We start from the raw sequence: 19,260 nt of genomic DNA on the forward strand, positions 1-19,260 counted from the left end.
TAAATGTACAGGCACTATACAAATGCTATACTAAAGTCTATCTAATTTATAGCAATGTTACATATGGATCTGCAAATCAATGTTATTTCATCTGTTGTCCAGTCCCTATGATACTGTGTGTGTGTTATTCTTGGTGGGTTGGATTTGTCTTGGCTGCTCTGCATATAATTTCAGTGTCTGCTGCTGCGTCCCTTTCGTGGGGTTTGTTCCGATGAGCCGGACAGTTCGAAGAAAACATCATTGTGCCTTGGCAGAAATATGACAGTTCTGTATTCTGTCCAGTGCTGCCCAGTCAATGCTATAATTTTCGATTTTGAGTGATGTGCTATTCTTGGTTTTTCATGTGAACGGCTGTTTCTCCAGTTAATCACACAGTTACCACAGCGCAGAAGGCTGGTGACTAACGAATGTGGAATATGATCATAGAACTTAAAATTAAAGCAAGAATTCCCCAGAATCAAGAGTTCCCCACCAGAACCTGATGCGTCATTAATGATGCATACATGGAAGTGATCTTGCACTGTGTCAAACAGCAGCTCCTCATGTAGCCTGCATAGTGACACATCCTGTGTGGCTAGATTTGTGCTTATGTTGTGGTTTGGAGCATCTTTTACCACATAAAAAAGGAAAATTCCAAACGCCAAAGCCATACAAAGCCCATTATTCCTCTCTTTCACTGAGGTTTTATTTGTTTCATGGAGCTTATAAACAACAAATCGAGAACATGACGCAGATCACACTGCACCCGAATCCTGCAAAAGTGTGAGTGGTCTTAAATGCTACAGAAGGCTATATGTCCTTAAAGGGGAATTCCAGACTCATTACACATACAGACTTATTACACCAAATGGTTACAAATGCACTGCCAGATGCCTGAGGCTTTGTTGTTTTAACCATTTTTTTCAGAAATGAAAAATCTCTCAGAGAAAAAGTCATTTAAAAATTTACCATTGGTAATTTACCATTTTAATACCACTGTCAATCACTGATAGGCCTCATAGGTCTGAGCATTCAGGGTCCTTTCTGTGTGGAGTTTGCATGTTCTCCCCATGTGGGTTTCCTCTGGGTGGTCAGTTTTCCTCCCACAATCCAAAGACATGTGCAGTCAGGCCAATTGGAGATGCTAAATTGCCCCTAGGTATGAGTGTGTGTGTGTGAATGTATATGTCTGTGTGTCTGTCTGTCTGTCTGCTCTCTGATTGACTGGCAACTTGTCCAGGGTGTTTCTTGCCTTTCACCTAGTGAGCACTGAAATAGCCCTCATTACTACATTTTACTGCATTTTTGCATATCAAACTGAAAATCAAGCATCAAAACTGTTGTTTAACATAAAAATAATACTTCAGCATTTGTACTTGACCTGCTGTTGATGACTGAAAATCACTAAAAAAAGATTTCAAATAGACTTACCTTCTTTGAAAATTAGCAATAAAACAATGAAGACCCCGACATTAACATTTCCCCTCATTTTGAGCTCATTTGTTGCTTAAAAGTGATCGGAAATCGTTTGCCACCACCACAGTGGTAGAACGTCTCAGAAACAAGCAGACAAAATTCAGGCTTCAAGATGGCTGATACAACTGTTTTAGCTGAGCAACAATCATTTTTATAGACGACAGTATGTCATTTGATGTTAGAAAGCAGATAACCTGATGATATAGGCCTCTAGTTACCATGATGTCTATTGGTGGGCTGTATAACTTATTAGCTATTAGCCTTTGGGGTAAGTTGGGAAAATGTGTGGATTCATTTTTCACCCAACTATTACTTCAACAGTGTTCTCATGACTTTTTTTAGGTTTCTTCATCAGATCCTTTCCCCAGGAATGGTTAAAAAGTAAACTGGGACCTCCTTAGCACTGTCCATCATGATATTGGTACAACTGTGCTGTCTTGCCCGTACTAGCTTCATGCTCCAATTATTGCAAAAGGCTGTTCAAATTAGACAGTCACACAACAGGTAAAAGTGAACCAAATCCAATTTCCTCACCAAATCCAAATTTTTATTAGGCTGTTAATCTTTTAAATGTGACCAATATTTGACATTATTATTTAGGAGATCATGCTCCTAAACTGAGCTGCATGCACAAAAGAACAATGCTTAATTGAGTCAATGGTAACAGCCACTAACCTGACGTTAATGCTCAGGTTGATGTGCAGTTAAGGTTTCTGTTCCATCTTTGCCAGCATGCCAGATTTCAGTACCACATATGAAAGGCTGTGCTAAGACTGCAGGCAAATTGGATTTGTTTCTCAATTTAGATCTTTCGAGATGACTGTCCATACTGTTACTTGCAATTGATCAGATCGGATTTGTGTGCCCAGACATTACCAGCCTGTCTACACTGGTTGCCGTGGTAACGACGTAGGCATCAGTAACTACATAGCTGTGCTGGTGATGCAAATTTCACACGCAGATGCAGTTTGTACTACAAACAAGAGCAAAGGAGAATGACCATTTAGCACTAACCAAGGGGCTGCCTTTCCTCTCCAGGCTGCTGAAGGGTGCTATCCCACTTCTGACACCAACTTAGCATTGTGCATTTGCAGCAGTTCTCCCATACTACGTTGTTCAATAAACGAACATTCTTCTATAAGTACAATGTTTCCTGTGTCGTCTTCTTCGCTGATGCCACAGAATTATATGAAGAATAACAATAACAACATGGCTAATAACATTTACATTAGACCACTCTCTCTGCAATTATTACTTTGAAAACTACACATGCTGTAGATTTGTAATCACTTAAATAAAAGTTCTTGCCCTGATAAAACCACTGCAGCTCCCATAGTGCTATAGACACAGTAGGTGGGCAAAAGGAGCAAGAGAGAGGGAGGCGGAAGAGGGTTCATGGAGAGCAGCAGGCACATGTGGGTTCACCTCTGGCTGCTACCATCACGGGCAGACACCACAAACAAACCCAGTCAACCGCGGTGTGTGTACATTACACAGCACTATAGAGCTGCAGACTCTACAGGCAGCTCACTGGATGCCTTTAAGGGATCAGACTGCATAATTACAGTGAAACTCTGTTTTTAGCGCATGATGTTTTTAGCAGAGCTAAGCCTCTCTCTCTCTCTCTGTCTGTTTGTCTGTCACTCTTTTTCTGCAGAACCTCCCACAATTTCTGTCCAAATCCAGTGTTTTATTGATGGCGTCTATGTGCCAAGAAAATCCCGACATTGTTTTTTAAGTGTAATTGCGGATGAGACACTCACATTCAAAGAATTGTCAAATTTTCTATGCTGTTGAGTGGAGATACACTATACATCCAACAGTAAGCGGACACTCCTAATTATTGAATTCATATATTTGTGTCACACCCATCAGGTAGCAATGAAATCTCCATAGACAAGCATTGGCACTAGATTGGGTCATACTGAAGGGCTCGGTCACTTTAAATGTGGCGCTTTGCTACAAGTCAATTAATGAAATGTATGCCTGGCTACATCTACCCTGGTCAACTGTGAGTGCTAATATTGTGAAAAGGAAGCATATAGAAGCAACAGCTCAGCCTCGAATCAATAGCCAATACAAACTGATAGAGGGAAGCTGCTGAGTGCTGAAAAACATGATGCATAAAAAACATCTATCCAATGGGTTTCCATAGCTCAGCAGCCACAGACAAGCCTGAGATCATGATGTACAATGCCAAGCATCGTCTGGAGTGATGTAAAGCATGCCGCCATTGCACTCTGGAGCAGTGAAAACCCTGTTCTCTGGAGTAATAAATCACACTTCGTTATGTGGCAGACTAATAGATTAATCTGAGTTTGACAGATGCCAGGAGAACCAAGAGTAAAGTTTGGTTGAGGGGACATAATGGGCTGATGCTGGTTTTTAGGGTTTGGGCCTCTTAGTTCCAGTGAAGGATGATGTTGATGCTACAACACACAGAGACATTTTTAGACAATTACATGCTTTTAACTTTGTCTCAGCAGTTTAGGGAGGATCCTTTCCTGTTCCAGCATGAATGTGTCCCTGTGCACAAAGTGAGCTCCATGAAAATGCACAGAGCCCTGACCTCAAGCCCACTAAACACCTTTGGAATGAACTGGAACGAAGATGGTGAGCCAGGCCTTCCCGTCGAACATCAGTACCTGACCTTGCAAATGCTCCTTTAACTGAATGGGCACAAATTCCCACACACTCCAAAACCTTGTGGAAAGCATTCACAGAAGAGTGGATGCCGTTATAGCTACAAGGACAGAGGGGCAACTCTATACTGACCATAGTTTAGGAATGAGATATCCAACAAGCTCATATAGGTGTGATAATCAGGTGTCTACATACCTTTGGTCATACAGTGTATCAGAAACACTTAGCTGTGCTTTCACTCACTGGCAATAAGGCAATATGGCAAAAATGCAATATAGACACTTTTTCATGCTTCTGTATTCAAAGCATGGGAAGTTGTCCTAGTAGGGACAGCTGTACAGCAGCAGTGGCGTTTAAGAAAAAGGACTCACATATTTTTGTCATTTGTTCATTTGTTTATTGAGGCAGTTGCTGGATTTTTCCACAAAGACATGGTGGAACTGTTTTCATCTTCAGAGAGAAGCAACCTTAACATGGTCTGTGTTAAAACTAGTCTTATCATCGATGCTTTAACACTAATTTAGAAAGCCATACAGATTTAACAAAGGTAACTGCTGTCTGTGTACATGTGACATAACATGTGACCTTAGTTAATGTTAGGTAGAGCTGCTTAACTGTGGACTGGCTGCAACATTACAATGCAATGATTGTGTAGATCACATTTTGATGCTTTTCGACAACAATGTTAAATTAATTACATTTTTGCTCAAACACTGAAGTTATTAAACATTGTCATGTTGGTTAGCTAAATTTTGTGAACCCTTTAGAATTTTCTATATTTCTGCATAAATTTGACCTAAAACTTCATCAGATTTTCCTAATAGCTCTAACAGTCAATAAGGAGAACCAAATTAAACAAATTAGACTAATTCATTTATTTATTCAGGAAAATTGTGTGAACCTTTCCTTTTAGTATCTGGTGTAACCCCATGATACCACCACCACCACGTTTCACAGATAAGGTTTTTATGCTGGAGTGCAGTGTTTTCCTTTGTCCAAACATAACGCTTCTCATTTAAACCCATAAAATCTATTTGGCATCATCTGTCCACAAAACTTTGTACTACTAGCCTTCTGGCTTATACATGTGATCTTTAGAAAACTGCAGATGGGCAGCAATGTTCTTTTTGGAGAGCAGAATATTTGTGTCTGATTAGTTTAAATTTGTTCTCTTTATCTACCACTAGGACTTGTGATAAAATCTGATGACATTTTAGGTCAAATTTATGCAGAAATCTGAAAAACTCTAAAGAGTTCACAAACTTTCAACCACTGCTATAGGAGCTGGGACCTTCCCATTAACATTGGACAATGAGATATAACTGGGCACGTTAACTTTACTCCCAACCTGCATGATATTGACTATTATCAATATTATCAGCTAACCGTAGCTAACCTTGTTGGGTAGCTTTTCATTGAGATCTTCTTCTTAGCCCAGCAGGTAATTCTCATGGAAAAGCTGGTGGTGTCAAGCTTGCTCCTTAATGAAAAAGAAAACTGCTCCACCAAATGAATGACAGCAAATGAATGAGTCCTCTACATCAGAGACTTTATGAACAAGAACTTTGCCTATAGTTGCATTTGTAAATGCCACCACTACTGTAATGTCTTCCCTGCTATGACAACCTCCACTGCATTGAACACAGAAGTGTAAAGCTTTGAGGTACTTGACGGCATCTTCATGATATATAATATTAATCATATTTAGTTTTACTGATGTTTGTGAACACATTGGACACAATGCACCAACAGGAATACTGTGTCATAAGAACAACGATTTTTCATTTTATTCAGATTAATGCAGCAGAAGGGATATAAAAGGGAAGCCAATTATGTGATATTTTAATTCGGCAATGAGACACTTCACAGCTTTCTCAGCCATTTTAATTTTTTATAGCTTCTTAGCTTTTTACTAATTGTATGAAACACAGAAAAAGTGTACAAATATAATCATATATGCGCATCTGCAACCAAACTGGTTTTAAGTTATTAAAAAAACCTTTGAATTCTAATGCATGTCCACTTTTACACTGGAAAACGCCATTGGGAACATCAGCAAAGCCCTTATCCTCTGCCTCATCTTTCTTCCCTCCTCACATCTAACTTTCTGAGTCCTTCAGCATCTCCAGCTCATCATCATCTCACCATTCACAGCATGTTGTGGCATCAGTGTTGTCGTAACACTGATTTCAGTACACAGCCACAAACACGTCCCTTCACATACTGTGGTTTAGATGGCTAAACATAATCGCTCTCACTGTCTCTCTCTACACTTTCTCTGTGGTTGGCATGTTATGCTGATCTGAGATCTGTTCTGTGGTTTTGCTCTGAATGGTGAAGGGTCATATTTACCCAGAGTGGGTTTCCCCCTGTAGTAGCTCCTGTTTTCTTTTGGCTAGCGAAGACTGCTCATTATCTCACATCAGTCTGCACCTCAACAATCCAGAAAACCCATGCTTTTTTTAAAATATTTTGAAAAATGTTTAGAGAAAACAGACTGTGTATGGTATAAAATTAATTATGTGCTGAGAAGAATGAATCAAAAAGCCTTGTGGCCATTTTGCTGGCAGAATGGAAATTATTTCTAAGTAATGAAATATTTTCCCCCTGTAACTCTCTTATCAGAGAGTTGTGTCTCTGTGTGTGAAATGTTGTGACTCTGTGTTGAGCTTCTAGTGAGCAATTATGGCCAAAACACCTCTCTACAAATACGACCAATCCAATTTGCTTCCATCGATGTTTATGAGGAAAAAAATGCACAAATGTGATACAGAAGAGATTTGGGCTTTATAGGTGACTTATTATTTCTAGTGTTTATTAGCAATGTTAGCCTTTTAGATCCAGAAGCAAAATTTGCCTTTAGTCGACTACATCTGGGGTAAGTAGAAAACAAGATGAATTAGATTTTTTTGAACAGCTATTGCTTTAACGGGGAAATTTTTAAATTTGTTTCATGGTCAGACTATTCCTTTATTTATGTTGCCATCAGTCACGTTCCTTACGGTATTATCTTTTATATATAAGAACAAAAGTTATTATTGCTCTCTATAAAAAGTAGATTACCACAGGTGTGTAAAGCAAAGAAATCTGAATTAAATAGAGTAATAAAAGTACAGCCACACTGTTGAAAAGTCAGACAAAAGTGCAGTGCATTGGGAAAGTCTTGAAAAGTCCCTTTAATTTTTTTCCCATTTTGGTATATTGCGGCCTTGTGTTAAAATACAAATGTTTCCCCCCATCAATCTGCTCTCAGTACTCCATAATCAGAAAGTAAAAACTGAATTTTAGAAATTATTGCATTTATTAAATAGGAAAAACTAAAATTTTCAGACCCTTTGCTATGATACTTGAAATCCCATTTCTCTTGATGACTTTTGAGATGTTTCTACACCTTGTGTGGAGTCCATAGGTGGTAAACTTAGTTGATTTGACATGATTTGGAAAGACACACACCTGTCTATGTAAAGTCTCACAGCTGACAATGCATATAAGAACAAAAGGACTGTGTGGAGGCACAGATCTGGAGAAGGCTACAGAAACATTTCTGCTACACTGAAAGTTCCCAAGAGCACAGTGGCCTCCATAATTCTTAAATGGAAGAAGTTTGGAACAACCAGGACTCTTTCTAGAGCTGGTCACCCCACCAAACTAAAGCTCCACCAAAAAGTAATCGAGGGAGAAGGGCCTTGGTAAGAGAGGTAACCAAGAACCTAATAGTCACTCTGACTGAGCTCCAAAGATCCTGTGTGCAGATGGGACAAACTTCCAGAGGGTCAACCATCACTGAGGCACTCCACTAATCTGAGCCCTGACTTAAACACAATCCAACATCTCTGGAGAGACCTGAAAGTGGCTGTCCACCAACAGTCCCCATCCAACCTGACAGAAATTGAGAGAATCTGCAGAGACAAAAGGCATGAAATCCCCAAATCCAGGTGTGCAAACCTTGTGGCATCATACCCAAGAAGACTGGCGGCTGTAATCGCTGCCAAAGGTGCTTCAACTAAGCTTTTCAACTAAAGGGAGTGAATACTTACGTCAGTGCAATATTTCAATTTTTCCTTTTTTATAAATTTGCAAAAATGTCTAAAATTTAGTTTTCACTTTGTCATTATGGGGTGTTGAGTGCAGAATGATGTAGAAAAACCTTTCTTTCATTATAGCACAAGGCTGCAACATAACAAAATGTGGAAAAAGTAAAAGGGTCTGAAGAGTTTCTGACTGCATTGTGTATATTTATATTCCATTAAACAGACTACAAAAAAACCCACACAGCAACTGAACAAAGCTTGTGTCTGGCTTTTTTGGACTCTATTTAAAGGAAAAAAGTACATATTTCTGCTAGACTTCTGTGACTTTTCAACAGTGTGCAGGCAATATTTTTTCATTTATATATAATTCAGAATCTCACATTCTGTCCCTTTCCTTCCCTGACTTTATTTTATTTATTGTTCCCTCTCTTTCTCCTCCCCCTCTCTCTCTGTCTCTGAAGGATTGAATGTGCCGGGTGAGTGTCAGTTGTGGTAGGTGTAATCAGATGTGTGGGAAGGATAACAGAGTTTGTCAGTGACAGCGCCGGAGCCGTGGGCTGAGAGAGACACCGGAGTAAATCACACAGTCTACAGATTCAGCCTTCAAATAGAGTTCACTGCACTGCTTCTCACACACAAGAACACACACTGCTTCCTTCTGTTGGCCTTTAACACACTAACACACACACACACACACACACACACACACACACACACACACACACACACACACACACACACACACACACACTCACACCATCGCAATATCACACTGACGTCTGGGATTTAGTAAAAAGCTTTATTGAAGGTGTATTTGGTCACATTCAGAGCTCATTCTTTGCTTCAGATTCTCCAGCCTGCTTTTCTTTCTAGACAGAAAAAGATAAAATCATGTAAAATTCATTTTAATGCTGGCCCAAAGCGGCTTAGAAAATGGATGGATGGATGGATGAAAGCTGCATGAAATTACACTGCACTTGAGTTGCGTACTGTAAAGCTAGACTGCAACTCATTTGAAACTCAGCCACAACAGCTGCAAGCAACAGGTGGAACAAGTTTCTTGAAACACCCAATCAAAACACTGATAGCTCATCACATGATCGCATCCAAAAGCACAATTTAAAAGGATTGATTACAAAGGGCATCAGCTCGGTGGACAAGAAAGTAAAAGGTGGTCTTTTGGACAACGTAAAAGGAGATGTTCCTGACTGTCTTTATGCAACGTTGTTGGTTTTTAATTTTTTCAGTTAACTAAAGGGATGGATGGCAAAAACAAACAAGTTTCTCAAAGCTAGTGTTCTTGTAGCAGCTTTGACTAACAGCTGTTTAAATTCTCTTTTCAAGAGTCAGTTTTTCACCCACACTCGCTTTTAAATCCTTTCTTTTCGTCAAGCATATTTACAAGTTCTGGGCACTGATAGCTGTCTTTCTGCTTTCTGATGAAGAATGATTACACAAAGATGATAAAAAGGCTACTTAATATACATGCGTAGATAGATTAAGATAGATGAGTTTATATCACCACATCAAAAAATGCAAGCTATTTTGATATGATACAAATGTATTTATCTAACATATTTTTGTAACACATGAAAATATATTTGTTAAATATAATTTAAAAATGCCTTTAAAAAATATATATTTTCCAAATATATTTATAAAATATATTTTTGCAATGTATGAAAATAGCCCAAAAATATTTTTGCTAGATGTATTTTTTAAATGCATTTATTTGTATTTGTTAATATATATATTTTAGTTGCATGTAGTTTTAGCAAAGGTTATAAATTGCTGTTGGAGGAACAAAACCTTGTATCTCCAAAACGGTAACTTTACAGAAGAAGGAAAAAACCTACTTTACCTTTAATGTAAGTCAATGGAACCAAGATTTTTGATTTAAAGTCATTTTATGACTATTTTGTTCCGACAACAGTGATATACAACTATATATACATGAACTAAATGAACAGTAATAAATAACATAGCAAATCATAACTGCATTTGACAGTGTATCAATAACTACAACACTTAATTTTGCCATATGAAAGGCTCATGTGCTAATACTTAAAATTAACATTAAAATTCAGATTTTTTCAAAGGGTATTCCACACACTAAGCTGCATTAGACAAGCATTCGGCTATTTTCACTTGCAAATGTATTTATATACATTTACATATATTTATTTTTGTATGGTACATTTTTATGTGTAATTTTCTTCCCATTTATTTTAAAATGAATGCATTTTAAAATATATTTTCTTATATGGCAAAATATTCTGAAATACGTTTTGGCATGGACTGCAATGTATTTGATGTATTTTAAATATTAAAAAACATTGTTAGATTACACAGAAATTAGGTTGCACCCAACACAACATGCAACGAACTGCATGAAAGTTTTAGAGTGTAAAGCCAAACACCATCAGAATTCTAGAAAAATCTTATGGCCAAATTATTACTTCACGTACTTCATTACATTACTTCATGTCTTTAATTCTCAGGCATCAGAATACCGCAATTACAAAGAAATGCTGCATTACCCATGTGGCACTGTGGTAGAAAAATGGTCAGATAAGAACCAACACCAATCACCACAGCAACCCTACCTGTAGCTCTCCAGTGACGAAGGAATCACAGAAGTTCTGTACACGCTCAATAGAGATTTCACCCGGGGCCATGAGCCAAGTCTTGTCTGATTCTCCGTCGTAGATGCCAACACGCGGCAGATCACTTGACTTCAGGTTGAAGTAGCCCAGCGCTCGTTCATTCGCTTTCTCTTTCCCGTTTATCAGCACAAACAGCATCTACAGACAGACAGCCACAATCCATAGGTGCTTTAATTTACAATACATTCAGAGTTTTCTTATTCCAGTAGTGGAGTCTCAGTATACTGCTCGAACATTTCTAATCAGGGAAACAATTATTAGCTTGTGAGTCAATATTTTGGAGCAGATGGGAGTATACATACTTAAAAAAACATTTTGAAACTGTACACAGCATGCTACTTATTAATCATGCATACCACATTTTTGATCAGGCATACTTTTATACATACTAGCACTTTTATTAGTATGCATACAGTATGCATATATGCATATAAAAGTAGTACCCAAAGTTAAAAAGTTATAAGTATGCATCCAGCATGTATACTACTTTTTAAGCATGCATACTACATTTTAACTAACTTAAAAAAGTAGTATACATGCTGGATGCATACTTATAAAAGTAGTAGGCACAGTTAAAAAGTAGTATGCATACTTATAAAAGTAGTAGTGCCTGTATGCATACTTCTTTTATCTACTTTTTTTTTACTACGCATGGTAACTTACCATATGTATGCATATTCAAACTCCTACATATGTGTCCTACACATTTTTATAAGTACTACCTTTTAACTTTTCCTACTACTTTTATAAGTATGCATGCTACTTTTTAACTTTACTTACTCCTTTTCTACTTATACACATCCAGCATGCACACTACTTTTTAAGTATGCATACAGTATCTGTCCTACTTTTATCTTGTTTTTGAAGCATGAAGTATTCTTTTTTTAATAGGTATACTGCTTTTTTAACTATGTGAGGCAACATGCATAGTAACATAGTAGCACATATTACAGAGTAGTAACATAGCACTTTTTAACCATGCATACTACATTTTAATCAGGCATACTTTTATACATTCTAGACTTTATATAATCATGCATACAGTAAGCATACTCCTTTTTAATGTCTGCATACTACTTTTTACTGTGCTTACTACTTTTATAAGTATGCGCATAGTATGTATGCTACTTTTCTTGTTTTTGAAATGTGTACTATTTTTTAAAATATGCATACTTTTTAATTATGCATAGTAACATTTTGAGACTGTACATAGCATTCTACTTTAAGTATACACATTACTTTTTAATTGTGCATAGTTAATTTTTAATCAGGCATACTTTTTTTTTACATATATTTACATACAACTATACAGGAGATGGAAAAAAAACATACAATGGAACCATACATACACACACACACACACACACACACACACACACACACACACATATATATATATATATATATATATATATATATATATATATATATATATATATATATATGTGTGTGTGTGTGTGTGTGTGTGTGTGTGTTTGTGTTGTGTGTGTATGTGTGTGTATGGTTCCATTGACTTACATTAAAAGTAGGTTTTTATACATGTATTTTAGTTCTATTTTATTTAAATCTTAAGAAAACTTCTTTAAAGTTCAATAAGCAAAAAATAAGCTTATTGATGTTTTTAAAGTCAATAAGTAATCATGTTAAATAATCGTGATCTCAATACTGACCAAAATATTCATTATTGCAGCCCTACGTTCTATGTATTTTTTACTATTTTTGGTCTTATTTCAAGGAGTTTTATCACTTACAGGCACTCTAGACATTCTACATGGTCAGTGTTCAGGAAAGTATGAGTGCAGACCCATAAGCTGATTGATATTAGGGTCAGTTCTTTGCTTTAATCCGGTTTCATTCAGACAATAAATATATTATATTATTACAGTAGCCACTTCCTTCGTCTGAGTGAAATTAATAAATGTAGGACCACTGGCCTAAAGATCTCACATCAGTGTGGCCCAGTGTTTACAATGTTACCTTGCCAGAATAACGAGGGGCCAAAGCCCCCAGTCTCTCCTTCAGTGGTTTATAGTCAGTGCTCCCCCTGTTGGCGAAGAGCAAAAGGTGCACCTTCACTTTTGATTGGAAGAGCCCCACTGCAGACTGAGAGAGAGAGAGAGAAAGAAAGAGAGAGAGAGAGAGAGAGAGAAAACGGTCATCAACAGAGCATCAAACTGTAACCTCAAATAGATTTGCTTATGTGGTTTAAGATGCTGTATGAAATATTCTAATCTATAAAAATGTGCATGTCTTTAAACAGCAGCAGCAGCTGTTCTGAAGCCTGAATTTTGCCTGTTTTCACCCTCATAACTCCACAGCAAATGCACGGGAGCAAACGCCAGCAACAAAGCCATGTTCCTACCTGGATTTAACATTCACCTTGTTAATTTGATCACAGACAGACAGTGTAAAGCTCTTTTGAAGGTGTCTTCAAACAGATTTCATGACTGGAAAAAAAGGGTGATCAGACCACAGGGCATCTCCAAAATACACTGGACTCTGTTTTTGCCTGAATTTAGTGCTGTCCACTTATAATCAGATCGCTCAGGACAAATGTTAATGCTAGTTGTGGATGGGGCCAATCAGATTTTGACTCATTGACTATATTTGGAGTTTAGGGGAAAGTGTGTTAATTTGATTTTTTTTTTTATTTAGTTTTTTTTTTAATTTTGAATGATATTGTTTTAACTTAAAACCATTATAAACCTAAATAAATACCAAAAGCAATGCATATTGTAAACCACACTATCCTAATGAAAGGACTGCATTATTGCTGTCCACACTACTGCACTGTCCAGTAAAAAAAACATGACACTGGTCTGTTCTGCTGCCGTCAGTTTACACCTCCATTCTAGAACACAGTGAACGAATGAAGATGATGAGTCATCATGATGAAGACTGGAATTAGCTCTGAATGACATAATGAGATTAGCATTTATTAATCCACTCTGAACAGTGGAGAAGAGTATAGAAGACAGGAGAAAAGAAGAGGACGGGGAGAAGAGAAAAAATAGAGAAAATGATAGGTGAGGGAGAAGAGAAGAGAAAAAGGTAGGTAGGAAAATAAGAGAAAGAAAGAAGAGTAGGCAAAAGAAGGACGAGAGAAAAAATATACAAAAGGAGAGGTGAGGGAGAGAAAGGAAAATAATAAAGAAAAGCAGAGAACAGAAAAAAAGGATATAAGAGGGAGAAGAGAGGAGAGGAAAGGAAGGGGAGAAAAGAAGAGTAGAGGGAATTAAAAAAAAGGAGGAAAGAAAAGAAGAAAAGAAAGTGAGAAATGGGAAAGGGAATGGAAAAAGAAAAGAGAAAGGGGTAGGTGGGAAGAAGAAAGAAAGAAACAAAGAAAGAATATGATGGAGGGTACAAAGAAGAGAAGAGGAGAGAGATGAGAAAAAAAGAGATGAAAAGAAAAAAATAAAAAAAGAATAGAAAAGGGTAGGAGATTAGAGAAGAGAAGGGGAAAGAAAACGAAACAAAAGAAAAGAAAAGGAAAAAAGAAGAAAAGAAGAATAGGAATGGGAGAAGAATAAAGATAGGGAGTGGAAAGAAGAGAAGCAAAGAAAGGAGAAAAGATGGCCTAGGAAGAGAGGAAAAAAGAGAAGGGTAAGGGAGAAGAAAAAAGGATAGAGAAGAGAAGAGTGTGTGTACCGCTTGGTTGTACTCTGTGATGTAGCGGATGTCGTTGATGGTGAGGAAGCGTACGAGTCCATCAGAGTCCAGTTTCTTGATCTTGGAGAGCTGGAGGTTCTCCTGATGCAGGTCAGCCTGAGGGGGCATTAAAGGTTCTGATAGTTGATTAATGACCAGACACAGTTAATGGAATTGGAGGGGGTCTCTAAGCGAGATTTCTCAGTTATTCAGCCAAGACCACATTATATAACACTAATGTGAGGTAAGTGTGAAGAGCAGCTGTGTGTACCTTCCTGAAGATGGTGATGGTGTCCGAGTTAATGCTATAATTAGTCCACACCTCCTTCACACTGCACAGGGCGGCAGGAAGGGTCTTCACCTCTTCAATAGCAGCCAAGAACTCCTTAAAACCATTGCCTTCATCAGCCTAGCACAGAGACAGCGAGCTAGAATGATAAACTCCACCAGTCCATGTATTCCTTTAGCATATATAATACCCAGCAGTGGCAAACCATGACTGTTAGGGCTCGGCCTTCATTTCAGGCCATAAATGTCAAACACACCTCTATGATATCTTCATTTCTGCTATAGGATTCATGTTATAGGGGAGATCAGAGAACAGCCTAATATTTTGGTTTTTGTTGAATAACTTGAAAAATAATTCAGCTGGAATAATCATGTTTTTATACAAGCAACATATACATCTCTGTTTCTAGTGCCTACCATTCACATACAATTCCACTGAAAGTGAGGGGAAGTGCAATGTTACAATTGACCCCATGGGTGGGTTAACAGTGCAAGAGGATAAATTGAACACTTGTGAGAAAAATCTGATGAATTAGTGCAAACAAAGTTAATTTACATTTACATTTACGGCATTTGGCTGATGCTCTTATCCAGAGCGACTTACAATTTGAACATTTTACACAGGTAGGCGAAGGCAGTGTTAGGAGTCTTGCCCAAGGACTCTTATTGGTATAGTGTAGGGAGCTTACCCAGGTGGGGGACTGAACCCCAGTCTACAGCGTAGAAGGCAGAGGTGTTAACCACTACACTAACCAACCACCATTTAGTATAAGTCTATGTTATAAGAAACTAATATATTGTCCTGTCTATTAGACAGACAGACAGATCAAGTGATAGATATACACACACATCGAATTATATATGAAAGCTGACATAAAACTGTGTGTCAAACAATAACAGATTACTTTGTGTACAGTGATGGAAATAAAAACATCACACAGCAGTAAAATATGGAACATTGCTTCTGAATAACTGCAGCATTACCAGCTGTAAGTTTCATTAATATGCTTATTTAAAACCCAAACACTAACATCTGGAAGATACTAATAAAGCAGAAGAACAACTAACCCCGCAGTACGGAAGCTGTACTGAAGCCCAGCTAGCATTAGCTGTGAACTTGTCGCCTGCTTAAAAAGGGTGCTACATTGTTGACAATAAGAGGATAAATAAAGTAATATAACGTTGGATTCTGTGATTTACACAAATAACAAAGTACATGCCCTGAAAACACTGTTTGGCACAGATCTCTTCAAAATGCTGACCAATCACTCTGAATTTTGGTGGGAGACCGTGCCTAGGAAACATGGACATTTGAACCTTGTAAAAGACATTCCATTATTTATTTACAGTTTGTGACAGATTTATTGGCATGTTTGCTTTGTATCAGTTCTGGCATAGAGCTACTGCCACTGTTCACATCAATGATGTATCTAGAACTTCCAGAAGTTCTAGAGTGATAATTTACTAAAGAACCCCCCCCCCCCCCCAGGTCAACCAATCATGCTTTGGTTTACAATGGGTGGGACCAATTTTGTGAGGAAACACTGTCACTAGGCCTTCAGGAGGTCCTAGATCAGGAATTTTAAGAAGAGCCTTTTTTCCTTTCAATAAAATCAAACCACCTTGTAAAATCTCTCATTGTTAGATTTTTTACAAGGCTGACCAGTGTAAAACGTCTACAAGGTAAAATGTTAATGACTTTAAAAGTTAAGCTTCAAACATGTTTTGTCTTTTACAAGCTTCAAATGTAGGTTTTAATGTAGACAGAAATTTTCATGTGGGCCAGTGTTAGCTTAGAGCTAATACACTATTAGAACTCTAATGGGGTGCCAGCAGAAATTAAAGGGCAGATTTTTTCTTTCTTGACATTTATGACCCGAATTGGAGACCTAGATCTAGTAGTCTAAAAGCTTAACTCCAACATGGGTGTGGCAAGTGTGGGATGTCCAGTAAAAAGCTAAGGACGCTAATTTCAGAAACTAAATGTCCATTCTCATTTGTGGAGAAGGCCTTATGCTTAACACTAAAATGTGAAAATGAGGCAAAAACAAGTTTGTGAGAAGAAGGGCTGAGCCCTTTATAGAGTTTTGTGTTATGTTCTCAATTGAAGGTTTAAACAGTAGTCTTTCCAGCTCCGTGTCTTCGCTCCCAGACTGTGTTTAGGTTCATGTTAGGTAGCTCCCGCGTTTGTTTATGGAGACCAGAGGAGTGCCAATCCCACAATGCCTCAGATGCACCCTCATTTCCTGCTCCGCTTCCTCCTCCGCATGGCAAGTTAGGCCAGAGGACTTGGCATTCTGGGATTGCGGCCCTCTGCCACCACAACAGCAGGCATTTCCTGGGCCCAAGTTTGCGGCCTTGACGGGTTTCGCCCGGGATCAAACGTGGAGGTTATGGCAGCGGCAGCCAACGGAAATTCACCCACACATGCACCGCTATTTTCTCTTTGTCAGTCTGCATTCCTGCCAGACGCTCAGCGACTTCACCGGTCACTTTCGGACACGTCTCTCTTCCTGCATCCCACACATCAATACGACACACATCCAAACACACACACACACACAGCCTCTGACCTTGAAGAACCCGACGACCACCACCTCGGCTGAGTTGATGAAGGCTTCTGCTGTTGATACATCAGTCAGTCTTAGGGGGGTGCTGTCCGCAGGGGCTGCAGGAGGGTAATACGCATAAGCTGTCAGTGACGGCCATTGCTAACTTGTACTGCAAGGCATGAACAATGATATATATTTACCATCTCTGCAACATAAAGCAGAGACATATCTGCATTCGGCCTACAGAAGTTTGGACTCAAGGCCTTCAGTAATGCAATACCAATGAAACTGCATAGAAATGTATAAAATTAGTCTATTATGTGTGTCCTGTGCAACTTCAGTTTTTAAATAATTAGTCAGAAACTGGAAGGGTAGATGGTTCTTAACTGAGTGAGAAAGCTGTATAATCTTGCAAATTAACTAATATCCAGAATACCTCAAATTCTATAAGATGTGATACAATCTCACGGCCTGTAACTTGACAAAAAATGAATGCTATAATTTCCACACATTACTTTTCATTTATTGCCTTCTTGTTAGCAAAAATACTAGAAATATTTAAAAAAAAAAACCCATAAAAAATCCTTTTCGGTGCTTAAACAGTGCATGATTGTGTTAAAAAAAGTATAAATAAAAATGCAAATAAAAAAATAAAACACAAAAATGCAAACTCTACCCTAAAACATGCACAAATGAGTCTGTGCTACACTCAATTTATTACAAAGTTTAAATCTGTGCTTGACTAAAACAGTTACAGTCCTGAAATCTGCCCTGTGGCACCCCCACTTCCCACATCCATGCCTATGGGGTAAGATGCATTCACTCAGCTTTCACCTGAATTGTTCACAAACAGTAGGTGCTGGAGATGACGTTCATGTGAATGTGAAGTAAATGTGTAGGTAGCACTCTGCTCTCGCTGACAGCTACACCAAAGTAGCAACCTTTATAAACCATTTCATTAAAGCTGCAGACGATCATTATTAGACTCAAATGACCACCCACAGAACAATACAGTGCACCATTTGACTGCAGTGCCACAACACTGTTAACTCAATTTATGGTATAATGGTGGCATTCATTTATTTTAACACATGGTCAATCCTAAAATCACCCCCAGAAAGACCCCTGCTATCCATTTATGAAGAAAACCTACCTTTCTCTTCTGCTGTACTGCAGGTTGCAAGTAAAGAAAAGACCAGAACAAGCAGCATCTTGGCTGAGTGACTAGAAAAAGCAAAGAACAAAGCAAAGAAAGAATATAAGTTCTCTTTTCTCTGTATCTTGACCCCCTCAACCCCCTTGGTTGGACAGTTGTGATTGGTAGGCTTGTGAGAACTGGGCAGGTGTCTTTGATAGACTGAGGTCAGAATGTGTTGGACTACGTGTCACAGTGTCAATAAGAGTTTCTTTTAGTAGAAACTGTGATAAACCAATGTACTTGGTTGTATGCAGCACACTGGGATCCTTCCAGTGAGATTTCAGTCAGAATGATAGAATATGTCCATGGCTCCATCCAAGCTGAACCTCTTCTTATGAAGTCTTGTGAATAAGAGTCCTTGGGCAAGACTCCTAACACCACCTTCGCCTACCTGTGTAAAATGATCAAATTGTAAGTCGCTCTGGATAAAAGCGTCAGCCAAAATGCCGTAAATGTAAACGTAAATGTAAACGTAAATGTAAAGTAATTTACAAAAGGGGGTCAGCTCACCAAATATTCATTGCACAGGCACTGTATAGCTCATTGATTAGTCAGCAGACATGAATCCTGCTTGTTATGAATCCAGTGCTTCTACAAGACTAAGTGCCACCCAAGAAATCAAACACAGGGCTCTAAAACATTGAAACATTGAAAAATCTCCCAAACCTCAATACAAACCAGAGTCAGTGGATAACTGTCTGTAACAGAATGTTGTCTTCTCAACATCAACCACAACTCCACAAAACTCAACATCAACCATCCAACACTCTGCATTAGTG

General features: G+C 38.2%; 1 protein-coding gene across 1 annotated transcript; it reads right to left on the reverse strand.

Annotated features, from left to right (window-relative positions):
- Positions 1-8,901: 8,901 nt before the first annotated feature.
- LOC108424701 (endoplasmic reticulum resident protein 27) lies at positions 8,902-18,591 on the reverse strand. The gene is made up of 7 exons (XM_017692888.2): positions 18,437-18,591; positions 17,305-17,399; positions 14,715-14,852; positions 14,444-14,560; positions 12,773-12,898; positions 10,736-10,933; positions 8,902-8,998 (listed from the first exon to the last, which is right to left on the reverse strand). The coding sequence occupies exons 1-7, from the start codon at positions 18,492-18,494 to the stop codon at positions 8,954-8,956; spliced, it is 777 nt and encodes a 258-aa protein (XP_017548377.1). The 5' UTR covers positions 18,495-18,591; the 3' UTR covers positions 8,902-8,953.
- Between the last annotated feature and the right edge of the window lie 669 nt (positions 18,592-19,260).

The sequence above is a fragment of the Pygocentrus nattereri genome, chromosome 30 (assembly GCF_015220715.1).
Source record: "Pygocentrus nattereri isolate fPygNat1 chromosome 30, fPygNat1.pri, whole genome shotgun sequence".
Lineage (NCBI taxonomy): Eukaryota > Metazoa > Chordata > Actinopteri > Characiformes > Serrasalmidae > Pygocentrus > Pygocentrus nattereri.

What these genes read in the sequence shown, in the direction of transcription:
- LOC108424701 (XM_017692888.2), bottom strand. Translation starts at nt 18,494, where the DNA reads ATGCTGCTTGTTCTGGTCTTTTCTTTACTTGCAACCTGCAGTACAGCA. An exon ending in CCCCTCGTTATTCTGGCAAG is followed by an intron (nt 10,934 to 12,772) that starts GTAACATTGTAA and finishes GTCTGTCTGTAG; the next exon opens with ATGCTGTTTGTGCTGATAAA. An exon ending in TCGTCACTGGAGAGCTACAG is followed by an intron (nt 8,999 to 10,735) that starts GTAGGGTTGCTG and finishes TTTTCTGTCTAG; the next exon opens with AAAGAAAAGCAGGCTGGAGA.